At 27.6% G+C, this 16,041-nt stretch overlaps 1 protein-coding gene and 1 pseudogene across 1 annotated transcript; one reads left to right on the top strand and one right to left on the bottom strand.

The window, feature by feature from the left end:
• Positions 1-1,774: 1,774 nt before the first annotated feature.
• On the bottom strand, positions 1,775-2,934 carry LOC127245713 (uncharacterized; annotated as a pseudogene).
• Positions 2,935-15,014: 12,080 nt separating this feature from the next.
• LOC127245711 (uncharacterized) lies at positions 15,015-15,926 on the top strand. The gene has a single exon (XM_051266726.1). It carries the CDS (start codon positions 15,015-15,017, stop codon positions 15,924-15,926), a length of 912 nt encoding a protein of 303 aa, XP_051122683.1.
• Positions 15,927-16,041: the final 115 nt, after the last annotated feature.

Below are 16,041 nucleotides of genomic sequence, written 5' to 3'. Positions count from 1 at the left end.
ATTGTTCTACATGAATTTTCTTTGTCAATAAGAGTGAGGGCACTGGAAAAATATCCTTGTGGAGAACATTAATTGTGAAATTTTGATCCGAGAGAAAAATTTGTTAGCAGTAGTGTCTTCTGGAATTGCTTCATTACTCCTTCATGGTGGTAGAATAACACAATTCCATTTTAGAATCTCTATTGATCTACGTGAGAAATCAATATGTTTGATAAATATCAACTCCAATTTAGGTCAACTAATCCGAGAGACATCTATTGTTCTATGGGACGAAACTCCAATAATGTATCAATATGTTGTCGAAGTAGTTAGTGAGACTCCTAAGAATTTTTTAAAAGGGACAAAAAATTACTCTAATATCTTGCAGTTTGGGGGGAAATTGTGCATTTTAAGTGGATATATTAAGCAAATTCTTCTTGTGGTCACAAAAGTAACACAAGAGTTAATTGTTGAAGCATCTTTACACCATTCTTATTTATGAAAAATGTGCATGGTAATGCATCTTCATAAAAGTATAAGGTTATTTGGATGTAAACTTAATATATATTTCTATTCAATAAAACTAACATATGCTTGCTCCGTCGCAATTCAATGTACCATTTTTATTATTTCACCAGTGGCGGATCTAGAATTTTGAATTCGGTGGGTCGATAATTAATTTAAATTAAAAATAATAAATTACATCAAAAGAAATTTATATTAAGAAGTATGAAATTTCAAATTAGCAATCACTAATACATCAAAATAGCTACAACTGTTCACGACGAGATCTCATATTTTGGTATCGATTGACAATATCATCGATACTAACTTTCGTAAACACATCTCTTTCTAGAAAAGTAACTAAACAATCATTCAATAATTGATCTCCCATGTTATTCCGTAATTTGTTCTTAATGGTAGTCATCGCTGAAAATGATCTTTCCACGGTTGCAGTTGCTACATAAATAAGCAACACTAATTTCAATAGCAAGTAGACCCTTGAATGTGTTTCATTTCTTTATCTCAACAATTTTCATAGAAAGTTCATTTAGATCCTTCAAATCCCAAAATCTCTCATCACATCGAATATCAGTAATGAAATTACCCAATGACTATTCAAAAACCATCAATTCTGCTTCTGAAAATTCTGTAGGATAAAATTATGCAAGCCGTCGGAATCTCTTTTTTTATCAAAAGTAGAAAACCGATTAGAAGGAAGAAAACAAGACATACACATCAGTAATTCTTTGTTTACCTCATTGAATCGATTTTTAAGTTCTTGCAATTGTAAATCAATTACACTAAAGAATAATTCAACTCGAAAATGATGAAGATTTGTCATATGTGGAGACTTATTTCCGCGATAACACCTCATCCCCATAATAACATATTTTCCCTTCATATCAAGAATCTCCACTTCATGCTTAACTATAAATGATGTAACTTTTTACATGAAATCGTCCCATCCATTCTCTCTCAAATCTTGAAGGTTTTTCTTAGTTACATCAACCATGGACATTGCATTTACAATGTCTTGTTCTTTTTTCTGCAAGGCCAAATTTAGTTCATTTTTAATTCCAAATATTGACAACATCAATTGTGCCACGAAACTGAAATCAAACTACAACATTAAGTGTGTAAGTAACTCAACTTTATTCTTGTCTTTCATATCAAAAACTTCTCCAATGGCATCAAGTGATTCAAGAATCAAAGGAAATAAATGAATCACATTTAAAATTGTTTTAAAATGTGATCCCCAATGAGTATCTCCAGGCCTACTTAATTTAAGCTCTTAATTTAAACCTGTTCCAGATTCGATTTCCCCCAAAGACAATGCTTGCACGATAATTTCAACTTGTTTTTCTCGAAGAATTTCTTTTCTTTTGGGTGAACCTCCAACAAAATTCAACAAAGGTACAAGAACATCATTAAATAACCAACTAACATCTCTATTCTTTTCAGCAACAACAACAAGAGTCAATTGAAGTTGATGAGCAAAACAATGGACATAATAAGCACTTGAAGATTCTTTCAGAATTAAAGTCTGCAAACCATTAATTGACCCTCGCATGTTACTAGAACCATCATATCCTTGGCCTCGAACACTAAATAGACTTAAAGAGTGTTCCATTAGCAGTGACTCTATTGTATCCTTTAGAGTCAAAGTAGTATTGCCGACATGCACAATACCAAGAAATCTCTCATTTACTTCTCCTCTTTTATTAACATATCGCAAGCAAAGAGCCATTTGCTCCTTATCAGCAATGTCTGCAGACTCATCATCAAGAATCGAAAAGAAACCACCGTCAAGTTCCTCAATAATCGCTTTAGTTGTCTCTTTTGCACATTAATTATATCATTTTGAATTGAAGGACCAATCAATTGACAATTTCCAGGAGCATTTTTCAAAACCACTTTTTGGTAATCAGAATTATGCACAAAAAGTAGATGCAAAAGTTCTAAAAAATTACCTTTATTCAATGATCCTTCACTCTCATCATGACCACGAAAAGCCAATCCTTGAAGCAAAAGTCATTTCAAGCATTCAATTGAAGCTTCTAACCGCAAACGATAAGCACTCGCTGATTGTTCAGATTGCTTAGACAAAACAGATACAACAGAAGATTTTTGGTTCTTGAAATTATATAATCTTCCCAATGCTTGATTGTGAGCACTCTTAATTCCACCCACATGCTTAGCAAATGCTTCACTTCTATTCCAAGTTCTAAAACCCACACCAACAAAAGCATCTCCACCAGTTGAGTTCTCATCCTTGAATAAGTAACACACAAAACAAAAGGCTGCATCCTTTTCAACACTATACTCAAGCCAAGATTTGTATTTCTCAAACCATCTAGGGAGAAAGCGACGGTTGTTACCCAAACATACAGTTTGAGGAAACAAGTGATTTTCAGATTGACATTGTCTTTGAATATATGCTCTTATAATCATATCTCTATCATCCGGATGAAAATCAACAATTATTCTTCTTTTTCTCGGATCATGTGGAAGATCATAAACATCACATTGATTCAATCTTACTTGATGCCTCGGATTTGAATTAGCTTTGATGCATTGTTCATCTTGATCTTGAATGTGTTAATGCTTATTAGATGAAAAATCATTTAAAGGGAGAAGATGTTGGAGAACTTACTTCAAATGGCTCTTATCTGTCTCTGTTTTGGTGAATTTTTTTTACAAAAAAAAGTTGAAATTTGACTTTGATTGATCCTCTTTATTTCAAAACTCTAAAATTCAGACTTAATAAAATAAAAATAAAAATCAGCAAACAACATCACAACAATATCACAAACACAAAGGCATAAAATTATTGATCATATAATACAAATTGTATTGAATGATAAATTTTAAAAAATTCCACAAACCATAATAAACTCTAAAAGATTAAAACTCTAAAAAAATATGATACAAAAAATTCAATATACCATAAAAAAATAAAAAAAAAATAAAAAAATAATAAAACTTAATAGACAACGGACATCAACCAAATTACCTCCAATTCATTCTAAAATAATAAATTAAATTAATTACCTGTCGAAGGTATTGGTGTAAATTATAATGCAAGGAAGATTAAAAAACGGAATAGGGAAGAGCCGGAGAGCAAATAAAATTAAATCTGTGTTTGTGGAATTGGGCAAATCCTGACGGTAGAATAAAAGAGGAACAAGATGAAAAAAAAATATAAAAATAATAAATTAAATTAGGGGTAAATATGTAATTTTAGTGATAATTGAGTATTATTTTTATTTTTATTTTGATAGATAGGTGGAAATAACACCATTGATTTTTAATATAAACATAAAATTAATAAATTAATTTAATAGTATAATTATAATTTTAGTAATAATTAGTATTATTTTTATTTTTTATTTTTTTGGATCAATTGACCCACCTTGCCTAATACTCCATCCGCCACTAATTTTCACCCGTCTCACTAAAAATATCAATTTCTATCTCTAGTAAAAATAATCATATATGCCTTTGTTTTGTGTTATGGTTTGAAGGAAAAAAATTTATGTGAAGTATATGAAATTGTGTAAGTAATATAAAAAAAATAAAAATTGAGCGTGTAATATATTAATTTTTTGAAAAAATGTGTTAAAAAAGTTTTTTGCAAAAGAAACAAACATGCCTAACTTTTATAAAAATATTCATTTTATTTATACTTTCAAGAGCAAAATGTCAAAATCATTTCACATACTTTAACTAACTAATAAAATTCTATTATTTTTTTATTTACTACAAAAAAACCAATGGGTACATTCGAGCATGACAAAGGGGGTATATACTTGTAATAATACTCCCTCCGTCCATGAAATATATACTCATATGAGTTGGACATGAGTTTTAATGAATGTGTATTATATTGGTTGATTTTGATACAAAGTAAGATTATATTGGTAAATATATAGTTGAATGAATAATGTGAGATAAAATTTTGGATAGATTGAATGTGTAGATGTTGGTAGCATATATATGTAAATAAGTAGAATAGTGAATGATATAAATTAAAGAGTGTGTAAGAGTTATTTGCTAAAAATGAAAAATACATATTTTTGTAAACAAACAAAAAAGAAAAATATAGATTTGGTGGACAGATAAAGTAATAATTAGTATGTCAATTGCACCAATGATTTTACATAACAATGTTGGAATGAGAAATATTATTTTAAAGTCTTCAACATAACAATGTCATCGCAGCTTATGGAGTCATTGTAAGACTTATTTGGTATCATTGTTGTTGTTGTTGTTTATTGTACAATACTCCTTCAAATTAGATGATTCAAAAAAGATATATAATAATTACGAATATGAACTGACAAATACGTTACTTTCTTGGTATGTATGTATGTATGCATGTATTATTATTATTATTATTAAACCTTTTCGTCCGCAAAATTACTCTCATTTTTTTTGTATACAAAGAAAATTGGAGTAATTTTTGTGGACGGAGGGGGTATTTCTTTTGTAGATGCAACAATGATTAAGAAAAAAAAAATTACAAAAACTTGGTATCATTTTTAGATCTACAAAAATGATTTTAAAAAAAATTATAAAAGTTGATATAATTTTTAGTACGAATTTATTATCTACTTCTGTTAGAAATTTTGGGGGAAAATAATGAGATGGTCTTATTGATCATCAAAATAAGGAGCCTATATATAGCAATACAAAACAAACTCGATAGACTCAAATCTAAGTAATCTAATCTATGAATAAGATCAAATCTAGATATAAATATACTAAATCTAAAACTGAATATCTAAAATATCTCAACATCCCTCTCAAACTCAAGTGATATAACAGAAACCAACTTGAGTTTGATAAGAAATTTGAATATAAACGCAAAAAAGAAAACATAAATAAAAATAATAGTTCACTTTTCATTGGAACCGAAAACGAGATGACTTTCCACCCGGAAGCAAAAAATGAGATGACTCCACCGAAAATGAGATGACTCTTCACCGGAGTTGAAAACGAGATGACTCTACATGAGCAAAAAAACGAAATAACTCAACTGGAGCCGAAAACGAGATGACTCTACCGTTGCCGAAAATAAGATGACTCCACCAGAGCAAAAAAAAACAAGATGACTCCATCGGAGCCGAAAACGACATGACTCCACTGAAGCAAAAAACGAGATGACTCCACTGGAGCCGAAAACGACATGACTCCACCAGAGCCGAAAACGACACGACTCCACTTGAGCCGAAAACGACAGGACTCCACCGGAGCCGAAAACGACAGGACTCCACCGGAGCAAAAAACGAGATGAATCCACTTGAGCCGAAAACGATATGACTCCACCGGAGCAAAAAACGACAAGACTCCACCGGAGCTGAAAACGAACCGTAAACAAGATGACTCCACCGGAGCCAAAAAACGACATGACTCCACCGGAGCCGAAAACAACATAGATCGGAAACATTGAACAGATCGCACGCATGCAATAGACAAGCACAGACAAAAAGAAGATCGCAGACAGGTTTCAGATCGCACGCAAACAACAGATAGCAAATCGCAAACAGGTTTCAGATCGGACGCAAACATCAGAAAAGCAGCGAACATATGGCAGATGAATATATGGCAGATGGCAGACAGGTTTCTGATTGTACGACAAACAAGCAGCGAATGACAAGCAGCGGATGGCAGAAAGATCTCAAAATCACAAAACCTCCGGGTACAATGTAGGTTGAATGTACCAGGAGTTCGTAGGCTATATCTAAGGCATGAGAAAAGTAGGCTCTGATACCATGCTAGAAATTTTGGGGGAAAATAATGAGATTATCTTATTGATCATCAAAATAAGGAGCCCATATATAGACAATACAAAACAGACTCGATAGACTCAAATCTAAGTAATCTAATTTATGAATAAGATCAAATCTAGATATAAATATATTAAATCTAAAAGTGATATCTAAAATATCTCAACAACTTCAAAAGTAATTCAATTATTAAATGCAAAAAAAACAAATTTGTATGCGCAAGTTTAGACATCAACAAAGAGTAAATTTTCTGTACTTTATTTTTATAATTAATTTTTTCAACACATAATTTTGATTTTCTTATTTTGTTATATGAAGGTCAAATTTTTCGATATTATTTGACAAATTGAGCATGTTGATTTTCAAAATCTTCGGACTACCATATGTAACAAGTACATAAAATTATGTGCAATTACTTTACAAAGATTATATACATACATTGCAGATAAATAATTGAAGCAGATTTAAGGTAATATATCATATATATATATATATACATATAAATACGTCGCAATATTTTATTTATATTTTACATATAATTTTCAATTTTAAGGTAATATATCATATATATATACATATAAATACGTTGCAATATTTTATTTATATTTTACATATAATTTTCAATGTATATATGATATTAACTTGACGACAAAAGATGGTATCGAAAATAGAAATTTTAAATTGTCATATAAACAATTCAATTCATCTTTCTATGTCAATCATCATATTTCAAAAGATTTATAAAATTATGTATGTTTTGTATGTATAAATAAACATATATTATTTTTATTTTTAATTATTTTAGCACATTAATATTTTGTTTAAATATATAACAAGAAAATAGTATATTATTAATACAGAAGTTTATTGACATTTTTATAAAATATACTTATATATATTAACTATATAAACTCCATCTTTGTGGACATGATAAAAAAAAAAAAAAAAGTCATATAATTTTGTATTAATTAATAATTACTTCGAAGAATACTTATATTTCTGTAAATTATCTATCAATATAATAAACTATTTATCTAATATTACTTTAATAATTTATACAAATTATACAACACCATATGTGTGCCACTACTGGTATATTATTTAATACTCCTATAATAAATAATTTAATAATATTATAATTTTATAAAAAAATTAATATATAATATTTTTTTGTTTTAAATTTCATATAATAAATTAATTAATGTTATAAAAGACATTTATATTATAAGAAATGAGGAAGTTATACTTCTTTCGTCCAATTTTAACTGATATACTTTTTTTTTCTCTCATTTTACTTGATATATTTTTATTTTGGGTAAATTGCTTTTTTAGTTCCGTAACTGGACCCCTTGTCATTTTAGTTCCATAAGTGAAGCCTGTTGCAAACTAGTTTCATAAGTGAAAAATTTTCGCTATTTTAGTCTTCCGGCGCCGGAGACACCCGCGTGGCTCGCCGGAGGCCACGTGTCCGCCAGGTGTCGCTGACTTGGCGTGACACCTGCAGACACGTGGCTTCCGGCGAGCCACGCGGGCGTCTCCGGCGCCGGAGGACTAAAACAACGAAATTTTTCAGTTATGGGACTAGTTTGCGACAAGTTCTACTTACGGGACTAAAAAACTAGTTTACCCTTTTATTTTTAGTAAAATTTATCCATATTGAACATGTTTAACAAATATAAATCATTTAATTAAATATGTAATATCTTATATGTTGGAGTCACATGAAACTCATTTTTTTCAATCTAACACAATTAAATTTTTAACTTCTTATACATAGGATCTATTCAAATTTTTTTTTCTCTTTAGTAAACAAATATTTTTATTTACATTACTTCATATGTTCTTAAGAAAATTAGTTTATATTAATTATAAATAAATAAAATATTTTTTATTTAATTATATTATATAAAATTTTTATTCTTTATAAAATAATATCTATATTGTATATATTTTGTTGAGATATAAAATTTTTTTAAACTTTTTTTAGTGATGTATATTAAGTTTTATTTAAAAAATATCAAAATCACTACTCATATAAAAAATAAATAAACTAAAATCATAAATCATTATTATTAATTCACCAAATGTTACTATCTTAAATATCGTACTACAAATTAAATATGTCGATTTAATTGAGAGTAAGGAAGTTTTCATAAATTATTTTATTAAATATAAAGATATGTATAAAATATATTTTAAATAAAATAATAAATTTATTGACGTCTAAAAAATTCAAATAATACAAAATTTATTTTTACAATATGATAAAAATTTAAATGAGTTTTTAATATGATATAACACACCACTGGAAGAAAATACTCGGAATAACTATTTATGTGTTCTTTTAGGGTGTGTTTGTTTGGGGGATTGGATTTTAAATATACTATTCATCTCATATTTTTTCTTAAAAAATATCAAATTAAAAATCTATTTGTCATTTTTATATTATACTAAAAATTAATTTTACATTCAAAACATCACGTCAACATCTATTTATCACAATCATATAACTATTCAAATTCAAAATTTTTACTATTCAAATCTCAACTCAAAATCTAAACTCCCAAACAAACACAGCCTACACAAAAATTTTCAATATATTTTCTATATAAAAAATAATATATTACATGTATTCATTATTTTTATATTATCTATACAAAGTTTTATACCTCATATAAAAAATATCTTCGAAATCAATACACAAAATCAATATTTTTTAAATTTTATTATTTGGACTCTGCATTTCTTAAAAAAATATAATTTTTTTCTCTCACAAAATATCTCATCAAACATTATTTTCATACCAAATCCAAATCAAATTTTTTCCCATCTCATCGAAAGAAACACACTCTTTTATTGTTTATAATGTAAGGAGTAGTAACATCATCCTAACCATTAGAGAGAGGGCGACGGTCAGCCACGTGTCTTCTACAGTCAACGACCTGTTGCATATGATACTCCGCTGTCTCTTCAATTTCAACAACACTTATTATTTGTTTGACATTTTGTTTGATTATTTATTAAAGTTAAATCAAAACACAGCGTAGAATACAATATTGAAACGTTAGACTTGCGTGTAATAAGACGAAAGTGATGTGTTTGAATATGTGTTTGTTCGGGGATTGGATTTAATTTCCATTTTTCATTCTATTTTTTCGCTCCAAAAACATCAAATCAAATACTTAATTTTTATTTTTTATATCATACTAAATATCAAATTTCATTCAAAACATCACATCATACAACTATTTAAATTCAAAATTTTTACTATTCAAATCCCAGTTCAAAATCCAAACCTCCAAACAAAGACACCCTTAAATGTACTGTCAAACTAGTTCATACAAAAGTATGTTTGTGGATGTGATTTTTGAATTTGGAATTCAATTTGAATAACTTTTTAATGTTATATAAATAAAAATTTATGTGATATTTTTAATATAAAAATAATTATTTTATTTTTATTTTTAAAGAACAAAATGCAATTACTACACAAATAATCATAATTTTATATAAAAATAAATAACTTTTTTTATTTTTTCTATTCTTACATAATGCTATACATAACTCATTGCTTCAAATTAAAATCTAAAATAAAAGATTCATAAAAAAGTAGATACACCTTTAAATTTGATAAATCTTACTTATTTTCTACTCCCTTCGTCCCATGTATTATGGACGTATTACTGTAGATATAAAAATTTAGGAAAAGTATAATTAGTAAATAATTAAAAAATGTATTAGTAAAAATAATTATTATATAATAAAAATAATTGTGGATTAAGATTAAGATAACTTAATAGTTTAATTAAAATTTAAAAAATTATAAAATTTAAAATGAGATTAAAGTGTATAATTATATTTCTAAAAAATAAATAGAAAAATTATGTGAAACGGACGAAAATAAAAAATAAAGACAAATTATTTGGGATGAAGGGAGTAATAAATAATTGTAATTATAGTTTTGATATGTAAAATTAATGTAAAATTATTGATATAAATAAGTATAAATGTGAAGGTATTTGTAATATGCAGTGAATTTATATATATTAAAAAAAGAAATAAATATTATATTTAGACAACAAAAGTAAGCAAAATATATACTTATCAAATAAACAAATGAAGTATTAATTTTTATTCGGTTCAAGTTTATTTGGTTTTGATTTGATTTGAATAATAGTTTAATATACTCTCGTTTCGGATAATTTGTCCTCTTTAGTTTAGAAACGGAATTTTAGGTATTATGTAATTAAGAAGTTTATTAGTGAAAATAATTATGATTGAATAAAAATAATTATAGATTAAGATTAAAATAAATAAATAATTTAATTAAAATAAAAAAATTATAAATTATGATTTTAAAATGTGATTAAAGTGTATAATTATATTTCAAAAAAATAAAATCATAAATTATTTTAGATAAAAAAAATAGAAATAATAGACAAATTAAATAGGACATGTAGTAATATATTACGAAAGAAAAACATGAATTTTTATTATAAAAAAAAAAAAAACATGCATATTAAATAGTATACTTATTTTATATTTAAAATCCAAATCAAACACAAACTTTACCTAATAAATAAGATTAAACTACAAAAAAAATAGTATATTTGTAACGGAATTCCGTTCCTAAAGTTCACGTAGCTAACATAATTCCATCTCTAATTTCGTCTCTAATTTCGTCTCTAATATCATTAGTAGCGGAAAAAGTGAATTTATGAAAGAAAAAACCTCGTTACAAAATTGATAATTTCTTTTAGTGTTATATTGGATATGTTAATTAAATAAGTATTAACTGATTTTTTTTGTTTCGTAACTGGACCTTTTTAATATTTTAGTATCTAATAGATACTATTTTAAAATAGTTTCGCAAATAAAAAGAAGAAATTAATTTAGTTCTCAATGCTTATGTGATATGTGCGTGTAAGGTGACGGACATGTGCTTGGCCATATAACTTTTATTTTTAAAATAAATAATAAAATTAAATATATAAAATAAAATAAAATAAAAACTTTAAATTATCCACATGTCAGTCAGGTTAACCGACACGTAGCCGCTATATGAATAATTTATATTTTTTATATTAAAAATAAAAATATAATTAAAAAATATACTAATATATAAATTATTAAAGGTCACGTTGCACTGATTTGACAGACATATGAATAAATTTTTTTTTTAATTTTAATTTTTGTAATTTTTTATATTTAAAAAAATAAAAATAATCCACATGGCGGACATGTGTAGGTCACATGGCGCTAAACTAATCGATATGTAGTCAGCATGCCACGCAGGTGCCACATAGACATTGAGGACTAAATTGCGAAAAATTTTCACTTACAAGACTATTTTACGATATACTCCAATTATATGACTAAAATAATACAGGAGTCAGTTAGAGGATTAAAAGATCAGTTTACCAATTAATTAATTGCATTCAATACAAATATTTTAATTCCGTGCTCGTTAATTTTTATTTGTTAGCGTAAATTATTTTTTTAGTCTCGTATATGACCTCATTTATCAATTTAGGACTTTAACTGGACTCTGTCTGAAAATAGTCTTTTAAGTAAAAAATTTTCGCTCAAATGGTACTTTGGTGCTGGACTCGCTACGCTGGCCCGTTGTTGCTAACGTGGATGGCATGTCATCGCCATGTAGTTGCCACGTCAGCGACACTTTTTTGTTTTTGTTCTTTTTTTTTACAAAATGTCTTAGGAAACTGTTTTTTTAAGTACCGTATATGACCTAATTTATCATTTTTAGGACTTCAAATTGACTCTGACTGAAAATGGTCTTGCAAGTAAAATTTTTTCGCTAAAATGGTCCTCCGAAGTTGCATCTACGTGGTGATGACATGTCATTCACGTCAGTACCACATCAGTAACGGCGGGCCAGCGTGGCGAATCCGGCACCGGAGGACTATTTTAGCGAAAAATCTTACTTACGAGACTATTTTCAGACAGAGTCCACTTAGGGTGTGTTTGTTTGGAGGTTTGGATTTTGTTGGAATTTGAATAGTAAAAGTTTTGAATTTGAATAATTGTATGATGTGATATAAATAGGTGTTGATGTGATGTTTTGAGTATAAAATTAATTTTTAGAATAATATAGAAAATAAAAAATAGATGTTTGATGTGATATTTTTAGGACGAAATTTTGGATGAATAGTGGATTTTTAGCAAAATCCCTCAAGCAAACACACTCTAATTAAAGTCCTAAAATGATAAAAATGGTCAGATACGAAACTAAAAGTACAATTTACCCTATTTGTTAAGTTTTATATTGTAATTTTATGGTTATAGATAAAAACATATTTCATCCCTCCATCATCTAAAATTATTTTCACTTTTCTTTTTTCGTTGTTGTAATATAAGTTTATTTTCATTTTAATTTTAGTAAAAAAATACTACTTTTTTATACTTTTCTTTACCCTAAAAACTAACATTTTCTATTTTTACCTATTTTTTTTTAAAACTCATTCTCAATCTATTGACTCTATTGACCACACAATTGAACTACGGATGTATTAATTATCTTATACAAAATATTAGATTGAATGACTATATTAAATAAGAGTCAAGATAAAATAATATTTTGATGTAAAGTAATTACTTATTTTTATTATTTACAATTGTATACATTAAATTATACAAATAATTTTAGTTTGAAGCCAAATTAAACAAATCCTAAATTAGCAACATTAAATTATATCAATAATGTTTTGTATATCCACTCAAGTAATAATAATAATAATATAATGTTTTGACAGTGTATAATTGCGCTGATTATTATATTGATGGAATCAAATTAGTGTGATATTGATTTGACCTAAACATCAAATATTTATTAATAAAATAAAAAAATATTAATATAATATATAATATATATTTTAATAGTATATTATATAATTATATATAGTTTAAATATATTTTAATTTTATTATAATATAATTTGATTCTGTCAACAAATATTTAAAAATAAATAGCAAATATTAATATTAATATATAACAGTGCAACATATGTTATTTATATTGTGATAAAATGGTAATTGCTTCAAAGTAATGTGATCAACTATTTATTTTGTAACGAATTGTTGTTACTTTATGTTAGTTTATTAATTTAATTATATCAATATGGTGATGATTTGAAATTGTCGGCACCATAACCGTCCGCCGCTATCTATAATATATACATATACAGTTGCGGATGGAGTATGATGTAGGGTGGGTCGATTGACCCACCAAAAAAAATTAAAAATAATACTAATTATTACTAAAATTATAATTATACTATTAAATTAATTTATTAATTTTATGTTTATATTAAAAATTAATGGCGATGTTTCTGCCTATCTATCAAAATAAAAATAAAAATAATACTCAATTATCACTAAAATTATATATTTACCCTAATTTAATTTATTATTTTTATATTTATTTTTTATCTTCTTCCTCTTTTATTCTACAGTCAGGATTCGCCCAATTTCACCAACGCAGATTTAATTTTATCTGCTCTTCGGCTCTTCCCCTGTTTTTGAAAAATATTCCTTGCATTATAATTTACACCAATACCTTTGACAGACAATTAATTTTATTTATTATTTTAGAATGAATTGGAGGTAATTTGGTTGATGTCCGCTGTCTATTAGGGTTTTTTTTATGGTATATTGAATTTTTTGTATCATATTTTTTTTAAGAGTTTATTATAGTTTGTGGAATTTTTTAGAATTTATCATTCAATACAATTTGTATTATATTATAAATAATTTTATGCATTTGTGTTTGTGATATTATTGTGATGTTGTTTGCTGATTTTTTTTTTTATTAATTCAAATTTTAGAGTTTCGAAATAAAGAGGATCAATCAAAGTCAAATTTCAACTTTTTTTTGTAAAAAAGTTCACCAAAACAGAGACAGAGAAGAGCCATTTGAAGTAAGTTCTCCAGCATCTTCTCCTTTAAATGATTTTTCATCTGATAAGCATGAACACATTCAAGATCAAGATGAACAATGCATCAAAGTTAATTCAAATACGAGGCATCAAGTAAGGTTGAATCAATGTGATGTTTATGATCTTTCACATGATCCGGGAAAAAGAAGAAAAATTGTTGATTTTCATCCGGATGATAGAGATATGATTAGAAGAGCATATATTCAAAGACAACCTTGTCAACCTAAAAATCACTTGTTTCCTCAAACTGTATTTTCGGGCAACAACCGTCGCTTTCTCCCTAGATGGTTTGAGAAATACAAATCTTGGCTTGAGTATAGTGTTGAAAAGGATGCAACCTTTTGTTTTGTGTGTCACTTATTCAAGGATGATAACTCAACTGGTGGAGATGCTTTTGTTGGTGTGGGTTTTAGAACTTGGAATAGAAGTGAAGCATTTTCTAAGCATGTGGGTGGAATTAAGAGTGCTCACAATCAAGCATTGGGAAGATTATATGATTTCAAGAACCAAAAATCTTCGGTTGTATCTGTTTTGTCTAAGCAATCTGAACAATCAGCGAGTGCTTATCGTTTGCGGTTAGAAGCTTCAATTGAATGCTTGAAATGGCTTTTGCTTCAAGGATTGGCTTTTCGTGGTCATGATGAGAGTGAAAGATCATTGAATAAATGTAATTTTTTAGAACTTTCAACTACCTTATGTGCATAATTCTGATTACCAGAAAGTGGTTTTGAAAAATGCTCCTGGAAATTGTCAATTGATTGGTCCTTCAATTCAAAAGGATATAATTAATGCTTGTGCAAAAGAGACAACTAAAGCGATTATTGAGGAACTTGACTGACGGTGGTTTCTTTTCGATTCTTGTTGATGAGTCTGCAGACATTGCTGATAAGGAGCAAATGGCTCTTTGCTTGCGATATGTTAATAAAAGAGGAGAAGTAAATGAGAGATTTCTTGGTATTATGCATGTCGGTAATACTACTTCTTTGACTCTAAAGGATGCAATAGAGTCACTGCTAATGGAACACTCTTTAAGTCTATCTAGTGTTCGAGGCCAAGGATATGATGGGGCTAGTAACATGCGAGGGTCAATTAATGGTTTGCAGACTTCAATTCTGAAAGAATCTTCAAGTGCTTATTATGTTCATTGTTTTGCTCATCAACTTCAATTGACTCTTGTTGTTGTTGCTCAAAAGAATAGAGATGTTAGTTGGTTATTTAATTATGTTCTTGTACCTTTGTTGAATTTTATTGAAGGTTCACCCAAAAGAAAAGAAATTCTTCAAGAAAAACAAGTTGAAATTGTCGTGCAAGCATTGTCTTTGGGGGAAATCGAATCTGGAACAGGTTTAAATCAAGAGCTTGGATTAAGTAGGCCTGAAGATACTCGTTGGGGATCACATTTCAAAACAATTTTAAATGTGATTCATTTATTTCCTTCGATTCTTGAATCACTTGATGCCATTGGAAAAGTTTATGATATGAAAGACAAGAATAAAGCTGAGTCACTTACACACTTAATGTTGTCGTTTGATTTCAGTTTCGTAGCACACTTGATGTTGTCAATATTTGAAATTACAAATGAACTAAATTTGGCCTTGCAGAAAAAAGAACAAGACATTGTAAATGCAATGTCCATTGTTGATGTAACTAAGAAAAACCTTCAAGATTTGAGAGAGAATGGATGGGACGATTTCATGTAAAAAGTTACATCATTTATAGTTAAACATGAAGTGGAGATTCTTGATATGAAGGGAAAATATGTTATTATGGGGATGAGGTGTTATTGCGGAAATAAGTCTCCACAAATGACAAATC

This window comes from Andrographis paniculata, unplaced genomic scaffold (genome assembly GCF_009805555.1).
Source record: "Andrographis paniculata isolate CXL003 unplaced genomic scaffold, ASM980555v1 Contig22END, whole genome shotgun sequence".
Taxonomy (NCBI): domain Eukaryota; kingdom Viridiplantae; phylum Streptophyta; class Magnoliopsida; order Lamiales; family Acanthaceae; genus Andrographis; species Andrographis paniculata.
The sequence above is the reverse complement of the archived record's forward strand: the minus strand, read 5'-3'. Positions and strand labels throughout refer to the sequence as shown.